At 39.4% G+C, this 18,092-nt stretch overlaps 1 protein-coding gene across 1 annotated transcript; it reads left to right on the top strand.

Moving 5' to 3' along the window:
• The first annotated feature begins 3,708 nt into the window (after positions 1-3,708).
• On the top strand, positions 3,709-17,157 carry LOC306965012 (tetraspanin-2-like). The gene is made up of 8 exons (XM_079559219.1): positions 3,709-3,942; positions 11,213-11,315; positions 15,466-15,563; positions 15,630-15,704; positions 15,878-15,961; positions 16,038-16,094; positions 16,425-16,508; positions 16,868-17,157. Exons 1-8 carry the CDS (start codon positions 3,874-3,876, stop codon positions 16,931-16,933), a joined length of 636 nt encoding a protein of 211 aa, XP_079415345.1. The 5' UTR covers positions 3,709-3,873; the 3' UTR covers positions 16,934-17,157.
• The last annotated feature ends 935 nt before the right edge of the window (positions 17,158-18,092 follow it).

The following is an 18,092-nucleotide window of genomic DNA, read 5'->3' as shown; positions in this document are numbered from 1 at the left end:
TTAAGTTATGTGGACTGCATGTCATATTTATGGTTTATACTTCAAATATAGTATATACAGTATGTGTACATATGAATTCAAGCTTTTGTTGTGTTGTTGTTTATGCTGTTATTTATTAAACACCTCAGTACTTGCCTGGGTAGTTTTGTAGACATCACTAAAATGTTTCAAAGGGGGTTCAAATGAGTAGGAATGTACTTTATGAGTATATATATAATATATGTATTTTTACAATGCCAATTCTTGTAAGATACAAGGTTTATCTCTATCTGGTAAAAGGGAAAGTAAGATTAGATGTACTGTGTAGAAGCAGAGATGAACAATAGTACAACTGACTGGTGATTAAATCTGGTAATAATCTAGTGAGGGCCATATTCTTTTACTTAGCGGTACATGGTTGTTGAGTTTGTCCATATTTGGTATATTTAGCTTGTACTTTGTATTTTGAAGTAGTTTTTTGTTATAAAAATAGCCCATAATAATAATTATATAGAAATTATAAAATGCATTTTTTACAGCATGTCGAGTAATTTCTAAATTACAAATTCTGCAATATTGTAAAACGTAATTCTGAAACTATTTGTGAAATCTGTAATTTAAATCAGACATTTGATTTGACAAACTCGTCTAATTCCAGCAAATACATGTGAAAATTACTATCTATTTTCTAGTTTTAACATCACATTCTTTTTCACATTCCTACTTTGAAGTAATTCATCTCTTATTTGAGCTCAGATCCTGTCACTGAATGTGCTCAGAAGCAAATTTTGTTGCAAAAATGACTAGAGCAAAACTGCAGCATCCAGTTGACCAGAAAGTGGAGCGTGCACATTCTTGTGTCTGTGAGCAGCCAGAGGTGAGGAATGTTCTTCAGGCTCGGCTCAGGTTTATACACAGAGAGGAAGATATATGGACGAAGCAGACAAATGAAGGGGAGCAGCTGTGGGACATGCCAAAGTGTGTACTTAAAGAAACGCACTGTGGGGGAAACCGGCAGAGAGGGTGAGAGATGTTTGCAAATGGAAAACATCGAATGTGCAATGTTTTATTGTGGCCTCTTCTAAGGATAAATGCTGCCCTCTAGTGGGGATTATCTGTATTTGATAATCGGATCTAAAAAGGGGTTGAGAGATTTTTTATTTTATTTTATTGACCTTTATTTAACCAGGATAGTCCATACCATAGATTTAAATGTAAGTTAAATGCACCGAACTTTAAATGCATTACCAAAACATGAATCAAATCATCTCTAATAAAATGAATAAAATCTAATATTGTAGATGGCTCGAGTTCCACCTGAAGGAGCTCAAGAACCACAGGCTTGAGAAACACCGGTCTACCTGACAAGCACAAGGCCTCCTCTTCATCCTCCTCATGGGTGGCCTGTTTGGAGAGATGGCCTCGCACGATTGTCATGGTATATTGCCCCCCTGAACTGGCAAAAAATATTGAACACATTAGTTTATACATAGCCTACAATATTGCAATTTACCATTGATATGAGAGGTTCCCTGCTACATTTCACTTATTGCGAATTACAACCACAGTAAAGTCCTGCTGTTTAGTTGTTGTTTAAACCTTTGTCAACACCATTAGAATTAATATTATTATCATTTTTTTTTTTTTTTTAAATTATTGTCCTCAGCCTATCAATACTCCAAATGTGTGTGACAGCTTGACAGGGCTACGCCTAGGCTTGCTTTTCCAAGTCAGGTTCCCAGACCTCGAAACCACAATCATCAACATGATCAGAAAAGATATGTGATTATTTCTACTCACATATTTGTCATTCTCCTTCCTCCATCCATCATTTGGCCCTCTTGCTCAGAGCTTGGCAGAGCACACTTTCTCTAAAAGGAAGTCGCCCTCATCTACTTCGCAGTCATTAAATAAACGGCTATTGGACTTTCCCTTCACTCTCCACGGCGTAGAGGAAAATATTTGTGTTCAACAAAATGTCTGAGTTGATAGTTAATGGCATTTTCCGGTCTGTGGTTTGTATCATGATCAGTCCCCTCCGTACTCTATGTCCTCATTCTGTTCACGCCAAGTATACCGTGTAAAATATTTCACCTTCTTAAACCACCGGGCCAAGATCAAAACAGGACAGCCGTTCAAGACTAATAGAAAATACAGTGTTTCAACTGGGGGGAAGCTTTGTCTAAACTAGAAACAAAAGCACCTAACTTAATATACATCACTCAAATGAAAAAGTCAAAAATTGCAGACAACCCACCACTTGAAGACACATCAAGTACCCCAGTAGAGCCACCAAATGAACTCGACAAGGACATTGTTTTGGCCTTTCCACCAGAATGGAAAACCTAAATGCTGGGTAGGTTTTTAGCAACATCTAGCGGTGGAAAAGTAAATACAATCTTAATCCACTGTGTGTAGTCATATAAAAAAAAAAAAAAGAAAAAAGATATGCAACCTTCAATTTCCACAGTCACATAATTGGGAACATATTGCACACTGGATGTGCATCATTCCCTGTAATGTGGGCTGTGATCAACACAATAGCTAAAGCATAGACCCACAGATTGGGTAATAACAACTTAATTAAAAGCTTCTTTATGTCTGTTTTGTGAAGGCATTGAGGATATCATCATCTGAGTTATGAGTGTATAATGATATGATTAATAATATGTCTATGGTGTATGCAGTGAGAGAGTTCACTCATGGCCTGGAGAAGTGAAACAGTCTGTCAAATATATTTCCAAATCTAAAAAAAAAGAGGTTATTTTCTAAATCATTCCAGAAAGGTCACAGCCCCAACAAGCAACAAAGCTGTGTTGTGAACAGTGTTGCGGGTAACTTATTAGAGTATTATTAATTAATTATTAAGTAGTAGAGTTACAGAAATATATTACTTTTTACAGTAACTAAGGAATAAAACATATTACTTACACAAAATACAGGAATATATTAGTCATTACATTTCAAGTAACTCAAGTTACAAGTGCATTTAAATGCATGAACAAAAAAAAAGCCAAACTCCCCCAAATAAAATGCAGCACCAAATCAAGTGGGACATTGGTGCATAAGATCTGCATTCTGTAATTAATGTTGTCAAAACAAAACACAAGAGAATGGGTAAAAGCAAAGGAAAAGGAAATCTCTGACTGCACTTTTACTCCATGGCATAATTACTATATCCAGTTTCTATTTTGACAAAAGTAACTTAAAGTAGTGTAGCATTTTTACATTTTTGGAACAGTAATATGTAATACAAACATATTACATTTTTAAATCTGTAGCTAGTAATATAGAATATGTTACATTTTTTAAGTAACTTGCACTGGTTATAAACTAATGATGCATAAAGGGACTGCGGATGTAAATTATAGCCTTGAGGCTATAATCTGTTATTGTTGTTCATTAATGTGCACTGTCCCTGTCAAATAAATAACAAAGGTTGGTAGCTAAAATATTTACTCAAGTAAGAGTAACTTTACTTACTAAACAGTAGTGCGCATTCAAAGATAGACAGTAAATATATACAATAATATTGAAACAAGACGTACAAAGTAAACTGAAACTGTCCCTATCAACTTTCCATCCCTGTAAAAACGCCCGAGCCTGTGCGCAAAACATTGTGCCCACAGTGTGTCACGGTCCCCCTGTTGTAACCCCCCCACCCCCCCACCCCCCTGCATTATTGAAAGGGGCGGTCTGGAAAGAGTCTGAGCGGGGTTGTGCGTGCGTGTGCGCGTCCCCGGCAGCCGGAGAGAGGGGAGACAGGGGGAGAGAGTCGCTGATGCTCGTGTCTGGCGTGCTCACGGTGGACCGTTATTGTCCCATTGCGCTGCACCAGTGCACAGCGGCTTAAGACGGAAGACTGAAGTGAAGACGGCCAGAAGCCCAGCCGCCATGGGGAAGGTGGAGGGAGGAATGAAGTGCGTGAAGTATCTGCTGTTCGTGTTCAATTTTATCTTCTGGGTAAGTGTCGATGAGGATGCAGTCGCTGTGCGTAATGAAAGTGTAGCAAGTGCATCGGTTGTTCATGCATGGCAATAAATAAATAAAATCACTTGCATTTGAAAGCTAAAATATCCTGCACGTTCTTTCTACTTTTAACTAGTAGTTAGGACAAGGAGTGGGACTGTGCTTCCGTTGCATTGCGCGGCGCTTAAAAGTTGTGACAGTCTCTAGACGTTTTTAACTTTGGGCGCACCGGGCGGGTTTAAATCACATTTTCCACAGAGGGAAACCCCGCCCCCTTTTCCCGGAAAACCGTATGTTTTTGAAAGGAAGACTGAATGAAAAGACAGAATAATAGAAAGACCGGCGACATGGAAACAACTCATAGCTACGTTGTCACTCGACAATGCTACAAAGTGTTTAGCTGCAGTGTAGAAGGTGCCTCATCCAATATACTGTCAGGTGGATGTGAAACGTCAAGGTGTGCGTTTGAATGGCTACTTCAATGCCATAAGAATTGCTCCTTATAACTCTAACTAGCATTGTTATTGTGGGTGATTGGTCCCTGTGCAGATGTGTCGCTCAGTGATGCACCAAATGTGTGCAGTATCATTCAGATTTTTTAGACAGCCATAGTCGAGAAAGTTAAAGTTGCACATTTCTGTCAGATGGCAATCCAGTCATCCAGCGAGACATCAAGTCATTGTACTGTGTGCCCGGGTCAAGCCTGGATAGGGAGTGAGATGTATCAAGAAGGGCATCACATAAAAGAAAGCCAGTATGCAAATGACTGCACCATACGACTCAGACTGAAAAAATATGGAAAAGCACTTATCACTTCCTATATCATCGGTGACCAGGGTATGATTATGATATAAAGTCTTTTGCAGCCCTATTTAGTGTTCACTTTGCTGCCCAGCTACTGACATTTTTACTATCTAAGGGAAAGTGTGCATGTGTTGAAGCGTCTGTGAGGTTTTCCACTGAGCATCTGTGCAGTGCATCAGGCAGAGAGCGGTGTGAATGGCTCTATTGTGACAGCGGGACAATGGCATAACTTCAGCGTGTTACTCCTGCCAGTCTAAAAACAGGAGGCAGCTACCAGGGACAAAACCAACTCGGCCCATTCATTTTCTACATCCCCTAAAGCCCAAACATAACACTCCGGGGGGAGCTTACACCTCTGATATTTCATTTGACTCAAAATTTCCTTTACAAGGTCTGACATATTTTTCCATGTAGTTGATACTTGTTTTTACACTCCCGCTCGCAGTATTAGTGTCAGATTCCTGTATTGCCTTGGCTTTAGCAGATGTAATGTTAGTAGTGTGTTAAGATAAGATAAGATAAACCTTTATCTATCGTTATAGAGCAATTGTCAACCTTTAACTACGTCTACAAGTAGATAAGTTGCATTAATCGTAAAACGGGTTATTACACTGAGACTGAGATGCTTATGTGTGCCTTTGCGATTGGTGTGTGTGTGTGTGTGTGTGTGTGTGTGTGTGTGTGTGTGTGTGTGTGCAGTCACATGGAAAAAGAGGACAGTTGGCATCGTGTTGACCCAAATACAAGAGATCAGGGCCGTAGGATTTTCAGGGAAAGCATTATTTTGCTAGGTTTTTTTTGTTTGTTTTTTAAGACCATCCTTCCATAATATTGCACATACCATGTTCACATTTGCAAATGAATAATCACGGCACCCCACTGGGCCTGTCCCGTGGGTTTAGCCCCCCCCTGCTCACGACATAGATCAGAAAGTGCGTATGCTCAAGAACAGTGGAGGAGGGGCAAACTCCACTGATTGTTCTCAAATCCCACACTCAATAAGGATGGAATAAGATTGACCATGCACTTTCGCAAGACAAGTGCAACATCTAATTCAACTTAGCATTTTTGAAGATGGTTGCCAACTTTATATTAATTGCATTTTATTGTAATCGTCCCTTTTACAGTTGTATTTTATACCTAAAATGCCTTAACGCAGTCACAAGGGTCACACTGTACCTTGTGTTCGTAACAACTCAGAATGCAGAACACTTTTACTGTTGTTATTACAGTTGCAATTATTATCACAGCTGTTCAACTTGCTTGAAACATACATTTTACCTATGGCTATATCAGTTTTGAAATGAAAAAGAGTATCATTGGTTTCTTTCTCCAAATCGTGACATCATTGGTCTAAAATGGCTCTAACCTGACTTTGTGTAATTGTGTGCAGAGCTCCACCCCTCCACCTTCACCCACGACGCATCCCTCTCACAATGGGATTTTCTCCACCCATATAATTATCCCGCTCTTATTTACACTTTCTCTCTGCCCATCACTTTTAGTCTGCCCTCGCATCTGTTTTCAACAAACACACTTCAGACAGACTGTTATATTTGTCCAATGGAACCCGCTATAATTACAACTTGATTAAAAAAAAAAAAGAGGCAAGTTTGGCCATAGTTTGAAGTGTAAGAATATATTTTCAGTGGAGGACTCGAATAGTGAAGTGTGTCTTGCTCAGACCACAGCCCCTTCTCATGGAAACTCCCCTCACAAAAGCACTATTTAACAGCTGTGTTAAAAAGGGAGCCTATACTCACAAAAAGGACTTTAATAAAAGCTCAAACCATGGAAAAAGTACTTAAATCGTGTACTTAACATGCATGACTGCTTCAAAATATTGTGACCCGAGAGAAAAAAAAGGAATGAGATAATTATCCTATCTAAATTTGAGACAATTTATCTCCAAGCTTGACAGATTATGTTGGTGCGTAAAAAAGTGCTGCACCACTGACAAGGTGATGTGCTGAATTAACATTTTGGAATAATATGATTTAGTGCTGCCATTCAGCAAATACAATTACTGTCAAGAGAATGTAATGTTCTCCTTAAAGTTATACATCAAAATGACCCAAACAAAAAAGCAAGTAAAGTATATTCAAACAGATACGTACAAACAAACATATTCTTGTGGAGCGATTGGACGACTCCATGAGCCCTGGACTTTGAGAGTCTTTTAGTTTACCACTAACTTGCTCTCGGATCCAAAACTCAGTGAATGATTTAAATACATCTAGTTGCATGTGTACATCTGTTCAGAGAGCACACATTTCCAATTCCACGTCAAAAATACCTCTGCGTTTTTACTCATTTCACTAATGGGGTTGAGGTGGCGGCTTTTGCTGGACAGGATGCCACTGTAGCAAGTTTAATGTTGGCTGCATGCATAGACACCACTGACACTATTTCACTTATAAGTCTTCATAATATCTTTCACGTTCCTTTCATTGCGTCTGTCATATTGTGTTATGCCCCAGATCCCTTTTTTCCTCGGTAGACAGTGGCTCTTTGTTGCTGCGGGCGCGGTTGGGAGGAAGGTGGATTGGCGTAAGGGGGGGGGCACACATGCAGACAAGTGCATTGAGTGAATTTGCTGTAAAGGGGAGGGGCTGCTCGGCTACGACACGGCTAATCATGCAGAGCTAGGGGGCATGTAACTATTGAGGGCTTTAATGGGACCACTGGGAGACGCGGGAGTGCCATACAGAATCTACCATGTGCTTCTATATATATATATATGTCCCTACTTTTCTTGGATGTCTAAACTTTCTTTGCTTTCAGTGTCAGTGTCAGACATCTGTTCACTCCAGGCCCTAGACATCGCTATAATACTAATTGGGTTTGGCAGAGCTCTTAGCTTTTAGCAAATGGGAACGCAACCACCTGCTCTGGTGCAACAACAACACATGCCACTTCAGTTCAAAGAGGAGACTGTACAGAGGAGGCCAAGGTTCACTGTACGTTAAAGAATAGGTTTTTAGGCACGATATTTGCATGACAATGTGAATTTAGTGGAATCCATCTGAGCTCTAGCTGCAAGTACTGTAGCTGCAGATTTCTATCATGACAAGGGGGGTAATTTACAAAGACATACTGTATGCTAAATCGCGAGTGCAAGATGAAAAGTAAAATATGCCATTGTGTGGGCATGTTGCACCCAATTCACCATTTGAAATTGCATGCATTGGGGCCTCAAGTCTGTAGTAGTAGTAGTCTGGAGTAAATTACTCTCTCACAGTAAAGTTAAAGTTAAGTTACTGTTTAGACCCCCTTCAGATAAAGTTTCTTTAGTTCACACAAGAGTATTTATCACTCGCTTAGTTCAATATCGGGCTGCCGCTTAAATCCTCGATTACACTAACCTGGTTAAGTTCAGGTCCTAAAAATAACACTTGAAAACATTGCATATATCACAACTTTGTAGCAATAACAATGGTGGTACTGGTGTATTGAATCTCATTGCATTTTGGACAATGTCAGTTATTGGCATGGGGCTTTTTCAATGTCTTTTAGAATACGTACAATTTGAACAAAGGTTTTCTGAGATTCTCAGTTTAGTGGCATCAAGTGGTCCTCAATAATACCGTTTATGGCTGTATTTAAATTGTGTTACCGTAATTACTTGTTTTAAAGGGACGGAGTTCAAAAATGTTAAAAATATGTATTTTCATCCCCCTACATGTTCCTGCAATGTCCTAATGTGTAGAATGAGCTCAGACCTGTTCACCACAACTGCCTCTAAAATCCTGCACTGTCACTCAAAAAGTTGTTGATTCGGGTCTGAATTGCCATCATGCACGAGCTTAATATAGAGACTGCAGTTACACATAAGACCTGAGGTGGCAGTAGTGAGTATAAAATGACTAACTTGCATCTAGTCCCTTTAAATGCAGAGAGAAAATCAGGATTGATCATATCCTAAATGTCCTAAATGACTGATTGGAATCAATAAATGTGTTCCAGGCTTTCTGTTCAGATCATTTTTGAGATAATTTACCTTGTTCACTTGTCTCCATGAAGAAAGTAGCGTCAGGTGTTTCCACGAATGTCAGCGATAAATTCTCAAACGCCAGCACATCCTCAACCTTCATTCTGCCCTGTTTTATCACTTTGGACTGGCTTATCCCAAAACCCTCCAAGACCTCAGCTGTTCCATATATTACGGTAAATCATTCATTTGGCAGGTGTCCGGCTCGCTCACACCTGTCACATTTCAGTGCTTTACAACTAAAGCTACTGGCCCTCTGTCAGACCGGAGCCGTAAATATGACCGTGGAAAGAGCAGAAGTGGAAAAGTGTGGACAGAGAGGACAAGAGACAGAAAATAAAAAGGAAAATCTGGGCTGTGTTTTCGAAATTAAGAGGCCAGTCTGACTTAAACTTAGCCACACAGTTTGTTTTTATAAAGGAATGAAATTAAAAGGCTTCAGAAAGTTTCCGACAAACAGAGACACATGCTATGCTCTTTCAACTGAAACCAAATTTCCTGTTGGCAAACAGATCCATTGTTATCCTTAAGGTGTAGATCATGAATACTATAGTTACTAGTCCTATACCAGCTATGACTGTATTGCTTTTTGTGCTCTGTTACAATATTACCAATGCTATTCTATTTTATTTGTGATTATAGCCAAGAGTATCCAGAGAGACTCCCCTGGAAATTAGATTCTCGATCTGTGGGACTTTCTTGGTTGAATAAAGCATATTAACAAAAGACTCCAGCAGGACGTCAATTGCCAGAGAATCCCACCTCACTTATCTGGGCCTGTTCAGGTGGTGGCCCCGAGAGGCGACTCAATCGAGGAACAATAATCCAGTACAGTGAGACTTGGCCTAAATTTACAACAATGGCCTCCCCGGGGCTTAGGAATATGCCTACAGTGCTTCAAGAAATGTGATCTGATTGTCTTTTGTCATATTTAGCAAGATGTTTATCAACACATTTTGGCCTCTGGCCTCTTGCATCTTCATCGTTTTGTTTTTCCCATTGCTGTTGTTGTCCACCTTCCTGTTTCTTGACTTTTGGTTCCATTCATAAAAAAGATTGACTGCATACTCGATTTCTCCATGTGACCAATCATTCTCTACTATGTTGCTCTTCAGTTTGCAATGGCACTTGTATATATGTCTTAGTTTTCCAGAGGTCACATGAGCCTTCACTGGGACATTATCCTTTTGAGCATAAGATTTTTGAATGCTTATAGCTTCACCTTGCTTCATTCTTGATAATCCATGTTTTTGACCCATACAAACGAACACTAGACAAACGAACACTAGCACTAGGGATATGTATATAGTGCCACTTTTGTTTCTAATTTGTACTCTGAAGATTTCCATATTACTGTAAGTTTAGCTGCTCGTATATGTATGTAGTGTAGAAATCAACCCCACGTCCACATGTTGCACAATGGACGCCATTCTATTTAACCATGTAGGGAGTTAAAACTTCCTATTTGAGGATGTTGATAAATGAGGCCCTGACAGTAGGGGCTGGAGACTCCTGCAGTACTTTAGCCAGAAAATGCCAACATGTTAACACTTACCACGGGCTAACAACCCACTGGTGAGAGAAAAAGGCGATTTACGACCGCTTCTATTACTGCCACCACAACTATTATTGCACAAGTGTACAGGATTTAACATTGAACTTTCTGATGAAGACACTGTTTGTTGTTGTAGGGGGATTTTTGTTGTTTGTGTGATGATGATGGAAATGGAGTAGAATTTCGATGATGCAGAATATGAACCACAATTTCCAGGCAAACAGCCGGGTCTGTTTAAACTCGGAGTGCCATGCTGTTGCCCGCTGCCAACTGGTCATTTTCAGCATAGAGTAAATATGGTTTCCTGTAGTTTGGGCTGAAGCACTTGCAGGATGCACACACCAATCAGTTAAAGTGAAACGAATACTTTTGTCTTGGTTAATCCAGGCCATCATTTTTGTGCATGATCATTTTAATATACAAACACTTTGTCCAGATTTAATTTGGATCTCATTTAGACCTGGTGGTTCAAGTCTGACCTTAAAGGCCTTATGCTTAATGGCGTGTTAAGTAACAATGATGCATAACACACAACGGTATTTTTTAACAAATGTCTGCTTTTACAATATACTGACCAAGAAAAACAACTTTTATTCCACAACTAGGGGAAAAATTGGGCATTGGTTTATCTATGTGGAAAAATATGTTCAGGACCAAGCAGAAACCCCTTGAATCCTGGAAAAACTTTTCCAATGCATTTTTCCAACGCTGTAAACAAAACATCACTGATGCCCACATGATCTTAATATAAACCAGGCAATTATTTGCAGCATATATTAATCATGATGTAATGGAGAAAGATTGTGCTATTAAAATTGATAGGATTTGAAGTTCACGTCCCCTTTCATTGATGTGTTATTATTTCAATTTCTTTTTCCACATCATTGTTCACTTTCTCTCTCTGTCTGCCGCAGCTCATGGGGTCTTTTGTCCTGGCGGTGGGACTTTGGCTGCGCTTTGATCCAGAAACAGTGACACTGTTGAACGGAGACAGAGCTCCAGACACATTCTTCATCGGTGAGCATCACTCTGTTTACTGCTGCACTCGTTCATTTACTTAAATTATAGCACTTAGGTACACATTGCATTTAGCTATAATAAGAAATATGCTTACTTACATCCTTTAGTCCAGATGTCCTCTGTCCGCTTCAGCTGAGTGATGTTCATAACCAAATCAGATCTTTAGAAAAGCTCATTAACAAGGACATATGGAAATGGGTCCACATCTCCCTATTGTGGCACAAAGTTTTATTTATACATTTATCAAAGGGTTAAAAAAAAACTCTTTAAAGCAAAACTTGTGCCTCGGATTGTGTACCCTTTTTCATTTAATGTATTTATTTTTAATTAGATTTTATTTTCCATTCCATTTAATATTATAGTTTTATACAAACATGTTTTCAGATTCTTATTATTGAGGGATAGACTCTTTCTTGCAGTGGACGGATGTGAACAGGAAGTGACTGTAGCACTCTATGGTTCAAATGGATGAGGTAAACCACTGCTGCGTGCCATTTCACTGACCCAAATGGAAAAGCATTAAAGGGTGGACCAATTATGATTAGGTCTTGCTTGGATTCTGGTTTAGTCCTGGTTTAGTCATGGTTCACTCTTTTGTCTCCTTTGGTTTAAACCTTTTTTTTTTTTTTTTAAAGTGATTTTGTTCAATACAAAGAATAACTGAAATGCAATTGACATTCAGCAGCTCGACTTCCTTGTATGCCAGTGCTTGTGTGTAAGTTTAGAGGCGGATGTCCTTGTGCAGTATTTTGATGTTGAAGAAGATTAGTGGCTAGGCCCTCAGAGAGATGTCGTGCACATGCTTTTGACAGTGAGAGTGCTGCAGTCACAGACACAGCTGAACATGCTCAAACCTGTTCCCATGCCAACACTAAACTTCACACCACAAAACCACAAAATATCTCTGATACAAGTGGACTATGTAGAAATATTGGTAGAGCTTGGGAACAAATGTTGTAAAGAGACCATTTTCTGCCAATTGAGGAGAGATCAGCAAACATTTTAATACAAAAAGTGAAGAAACAAGCCACGGAACAACTCACTACTGGTAAACATGCAGATTTTAAAATATCTCCCTTGGTTTATTATTATCAAGTGCATCTGGACATCAAGAAATGTGGTTTTGACTATACAATCCCAAGCTCTTTTATGAAACTATACTTCTTTAGTATCTAATAAGGCCAAACTGTTTTTTTTTAGTTGCTTTTCGAGGGACAGAAATATAATGTCAAAACACCTCATAGTACTCTAAAAGAAGAAATGTACTTCTATTTATTTTTGTTCACTCATTACTGAAGCATCATTATGCTTAGTAATATAACATTAAGATAACACCTGCTTGCCCTGTAGTTTAGACCTCTTATAAAATGTATGTGATTCTTGTATTAGTTTACCTACGTCATCTTTGTAATATATTACTGAATGCGCTGAAAATTAACACTGATCTAAAACTTGAATTCCGGATATTTTCCAAATTTGTTCAGCTACACTGTATTATTTCTTGGATATTTCTACCACTTATCAACTCATGTGGCTTAAAATCAAACCCACAAAACCCACCCTCAAACAACACATCATATAAATTGCTCTGTTATAGCATCTGTGACTTGCTGTCTCCCCTACGCCACCTGAGCCCTGTCACCTGGGGGCAGCCATGTCCTTTGTCACCCCATACTCCCGGGCCGTTACCTTGGAAATGAAAATCCCTAAAAACAGAGCAGACTGGTGTATCCCTCTTGCCTCTCATTTGCATGCACTAAACCCCATTAGTAATTTGAAATGTATTAATATTTGTTCTATAACATTAGCATAAAATACACACACAACTGTATTCAAACAAGGGTTCCCAAAATACTGTACCCAGATACCAATCAATAATAGAAATAGTGTCTAAGCTAGACACTATTTCTAATGAATTTATTACAATAATGTTAGATCGATGGCGAGGCATGATTTGCAAATTTGTTTTTGGAATGTGCAAGAGTACCCGGCCTTTCTGGATGATGCTGCTAAAACTACTGTATTATCCATGGCTTTGCCCTCCTGTGAGTTAATATGCATAATATGTATGAATTAAGAAATATTGCTGATCCTGAAAGGTGTGAATGTGCCTGATTGGGTGAGTGTAATGAAGGGGTAGTAGGTGAGGTGGGTAGTGATGGGTTGGGAGGTTTAGGGTGGTGGACGGGAGGCAAAGGTAGGCGGGTGGATGGGGTGGGTAATTTGAATTTTTGCTGTTGTAATTATTATTATTATTATTATTATTATTATTATTATTATTATTATTATTATTATTATTGTTATTATTATTATTAATAATAATAATAATAATAATAATAATAATGTTTTTTTTTTCATTCTTAATAATATTGTTTTGTAAGTTTTGTAAGTAAGTACAGCGACATTGCAACGAACATAGAGGGCCCGATCTTCCACCTGGCACAACAACTGCATGGCTCAAGATGAAGTTGCAATCTTGCGTACAAACAACGGTGCACCAGTGCTTTCGCCGGTAGCCTGAGGGTGTTGCTAAGAGAAAAAAGGGGCCGTGGTCTATAAACAGTGCTGACTGCTCCTCATTATTGAGCGTTCACAGGACGACCTACAAACTATTTCTCCCACTGTGAGTTACACTGTCCATCCCCGAATATATCGATGGTCCTGCTCTAGCGCCAGTATTAAATTGCGCAAAGCAAACTCCACGCCACAGAAACGTGATCAAAACACTAGTACGTGCCACCAACACATCGCCACTCAAATTAGCGGAAAACATTTCAGTCTGGTACAGTCTGTAGGAGGTAAAGCTTGGGGAGGAACTCCTGCAGTGCACATATCATCGCCATGGGAGTCTGTCCAGCCCCTGTCCTGCCCACTTACTGAGCCAGGTATGTAGCTGAAGATTGCACATAGCGCCCCCTGTCTGTGCAAAAGTCTAGTCCACAGTCTGCGTTTATAAGTGCAAGTTAATAATCTTGTTTGAATATTCTATAGATGATATTGTGGAGCTGAAAAAAGAGACAAGAGTTGACTACATCAGTAAATCAAAATGTTGAAGAAGATTTACACATTTTTTGGTGGATCCAAATCAGTATGGAGTTTAGTATTGTAACATTGAATAATCAATAACAATCCTTTGTCAGAGAGAATTAACAACAAAAGAAAGTCCAGATATCTGCAGAGAGTGCCCCTATATTTTCCCTTACTGACACACTGCATTGGAGTGTAAAGAAGAAATGAACCATGATCCCTCGTGCATACGGAGGCTCTATTTACAGGCACAAGTGGACACGCTCTATATAAACATCTGACAAAGCACCAGTCACTATGTTCCCACTTGACAGATGACAGCAGAAATAGGGAGTCAAATGCCTTTGCCTTGAGGTCCTGCTTTCTCTTATCTCACCGCATAGAAATTTAGTCTGCTGTAGTCTGCTGCCTTCTACTGGTCAGGTTTAACTTAATCGTGATGGACTCTGCATGTTAATAATTAACACTCGTGGGGCTCATAAAAGAGGCAGGCCGGATTGTGACCATGGGCTAATTTCCATCCGTTGTCCCACTCCCAAACACTCTCGTTCATCCTCGCCTACATGTTTTTAATGGTAGGGAAAACTTTCGCAAACTTCACCCAGAAAGGCTCCACCAGGCCTGGAGATCGAACCTGGGACAGTACAGTAACAGCTGCGCCATCCTCGTGCTACTTTTTATTCTCTATTATTTCAAACGTTCAAGACAAGGTCATCTCCAGGCTTTGATTAATTCTATTGGGCAACGCAAATATGTAAAAAATATCTTGAACGGACTGAATTCAACACATTTTTCATTGCATTTGTATTTAATTGTACTAAGTCAGTGTAGTCAGTGACAGGTTAATAATCAATCCACAGATGTAGCATATCCATTGTGCATGATATTTGAATTATCGTTTACCTCAGAGGCAATTCTGCTCAAACTACTACTATTTTCTTGAAAGTGATTTATGTCATTGTACAAATGCATTTTCCAGTAAAGACTTCAATAAAGATGAGTGTGTGTGAATGTGGAAATGTCATTTTACAATTGGTACTTTATGATCTTTTTTTTTTTCTCCATAATGGATCACTCTGTCCTTCTTTAGTTTAAACTTTGCCCCTGTCTGTCTTTTTAGGTGTGTACATTCTGATTGGAGCTGGCAGTTTGGTGATGCTGGTTGGTTTCTTTGGCTGCTGTGGAGCTGTCCGTGAATCTCAGTGTCTGCTGGGCTCTGTAAGTTAAAAACTATCTTGACTGAGATTTTACTTCATCGTGACTATTACATGTTTTGTGCTGCAGTTTTTTGCCTGTTTGCTGATCATCTTTGGAGCTGAAGTGGCTGCTGGAGTCTTTGGGTTCCTTAACAAAGACAAGGTCAGATTTTACTTTAAGCCACAATGATTCATATAGCATCATAATATTCATTTAACATTCTGGTGGTCCCAAGCCTGCAAAAATGAAAAACAATCTATGTTTCAATGTAGATGATTTGCTGTGAAACATGTTTTTTTATTTAACATGCATTTTCCTTTGCACTTTGACTCCAGATAATAGAAGACGTTCAAAGTTATTACACATCGACCTACACTGAAAGTAACAACGGCACATTGATCAGCTCTTACCAGAAAATAGTAAGTGAAAAGCAGTGCACTTTTTCCATACATGTTGTTAATGTGAAATGATGTAAGACTTCCTGTCCATTTTTAGCTGAACTGTTGTGGGACGAAAGCTAACCCCTGCCCTGATCAGGAGCCAGATACCAAGGTAAGTTTGTCAGCGCTCCTAATGAAAACACTTTGTTCCCTCCGTTCTGCTGCTGCGCCAAACATCCGGCTGCACAGAAGTACTCCAGAGCTGTATTCACATAAACGTTCTGTGACTTTAGATAAACATGAGTCATAGTATTTACCAACTTTACATACTCAGTGTATAATCAGTTGAAAATATTTAGAAGTTTTTGCTATTTCAAAGTTCTTCTCTACTACTGCATCTTCGACTCCTTTTTCCTCTTACTTTAGAAACAGTATACGAAATGTGGTATGTGTATTTTCTTCATGCGCGGTATTCAAGATATTGCATCTCTTTGAAATGCAGGACTGTGAGACCGGCATTAGAGACTTCTTCAACAATAAACTCTACATAATTGGATATGTGGGAATCGGCATTGCTGGAGTCATGGTAAGAAACTATTTGAGGCTTTCCGTATCCCCATCTGGGTTGCCAGGTCCTTAGTAATCTCGCGGGATCGGGCGGCCTTTAAAGCTTTTCCACGGGTGAAACAAACCGTTCACAGGTTTTGGACGTGCTGTTTTGACTGTAAGAGGGGAAAGGGGGCGGTTCCGCATCATCAAACGAGCGCTGTGACACTATAAGCTTGTAAAACCCATTGGAAATTCCAGACGTGCTGTATGTCTTCAAGTTTTGAGCAGATACTTTTCGGGAAGGTTTGGCCGGCGCTGGCACCTGGCAACCTTGATCCCCATGTTTCAGTAAAAGTCTGCAAGTTTATAACACTGGTTGTATTACTTTTTTGACAGATAATTGGGATGATCTTCAGTATGGTACTGTGCTGTGCTATTCGCAACAGCAGAGAGGTCATCTGAGGAAACTGACCACGCCTCTATTTTCCCTCAATCCCAAAAGACACTGTTTAAATCTCACCTACTGAAATCGACATTAGTACAGCTTTCATGTGGTCTCCAGAATCTTTCAGAAGTCAACTTACAGCAAGTCAGAAAATGAAATTGAGATGTTATCACTTAACAGATCCTTTTATATATTTTATCCCTAAATGCCATGTCATTTTGCTGAAGCTGTAAAAAAAAAAAAAGGTAAATTACTCATGTTCAGGTTTTATTTATGAGGTGGTTACTGTGTGTTGTTTCAAGTATAGATCAGTAGCATAAAACATGAAAAGCTATTACCAATTTCTAAATTTACATCTAATACAAATAGATGTAGTTTTACTTTTTGGCTAACAACCAATCACACTTCCCCTGGGACCTCTCCTTGACTTGTCCCTGCGACGTGTGCAAAGTGTTTTTTTCTCATGTCCGTGTGGTTCCTGCCCAAAAAAACATATTCTCACTCCCTACTCGGTGCCACTGCCGCGTCAGGGCCTTTTTGCACCGCACTGACACTGACCCTTGGACTGTGGGAAACTCGAGTCTTAGGAGTCAGGAATCTTAGGTGAAAGCAGCTGAGTTTGCACATGTGAACCTAAGTGTGTTGTGTTACCTGAGAGCCAAGCCTTGAAAAAAGCGTGGTTCGCATCTGGTGTAGCTTTGGGACGCACCTTCATGACAGCTGAAACACACACAAAAATAACTCAAAGTAAAAACTGTTTGCAGTTTGGCATTATATTCGTTTATTTAATACAGAAAGCATTGATTATAAGGCTGATTATCAGAAACAGCAGCATCAAAACATATTGTCATTATTAATTTTTGGTGATCCACTAAAATTTGTCCCATGGCCCACTATTGGGTCTGACCCACTGGTTGCCCTGAAGTGATAGATAGTGATAGCCCCTGATAATTTCCTGACAATATGTGTGATCTATAAACTGTGATATTACTGTGCTTATGACCCAAGCTCATTATCGGCCTTGATACTGATAATCCCATGTAAAGAGTCAAAAAGACTTTCTAGTACCACTTGTACCATAGGAGTTGCTGATCTCGTTCATCATAAATTGCTTGGTCAATTGTTGTTAAATGCTAGATACATCCTCTGCGTATTGGAGACTTATGTAACCCAGGT

Source organism: Gobius niger (assembly GCF_951799975.1).
Source record: "Gobius niger genome assembly, chromosome: 6".
Taxonomy (NCBI): Eukaryota; Metazoa; Chordata; class Actinopteri; order Gobiiformes; family Gobiidae; genus Gobius; species Gobius niger.
The sequence above is the reverse complement of the archived record's forward strand: the minus strand, read 5'-3'. Positions and strand labels throughout refer to the sequence as shown.

What these genes read in the sequence shown, in the direction of transcription:
- LOC306965012 (XM_079559219.1), top strand. Translation starts at nt 3,874, where the DNA reads ATGGGGAAGGTGGAGGGAGGAATGAAGTGCGTGAAGTATCTGCTGTTC. An exon ending in TCCAGACACATTCTTCATCG is followed by an intron (nt 11,316 to 15,465) that starts GTGAGCATCACT and finishes CTGTCTTTTTAG; the next exon opens with GTGTGTACATTCTGATTGGA. An exon ending in TCAGCTCTTACCAGAAAATA is followed by an intron (nt 15,962 to 16,037) that starts GTAAGTGAAAAG and finishes GTCCATTTTTAG; the next exon opens with CTGAACTGTTGTGGGACGAA.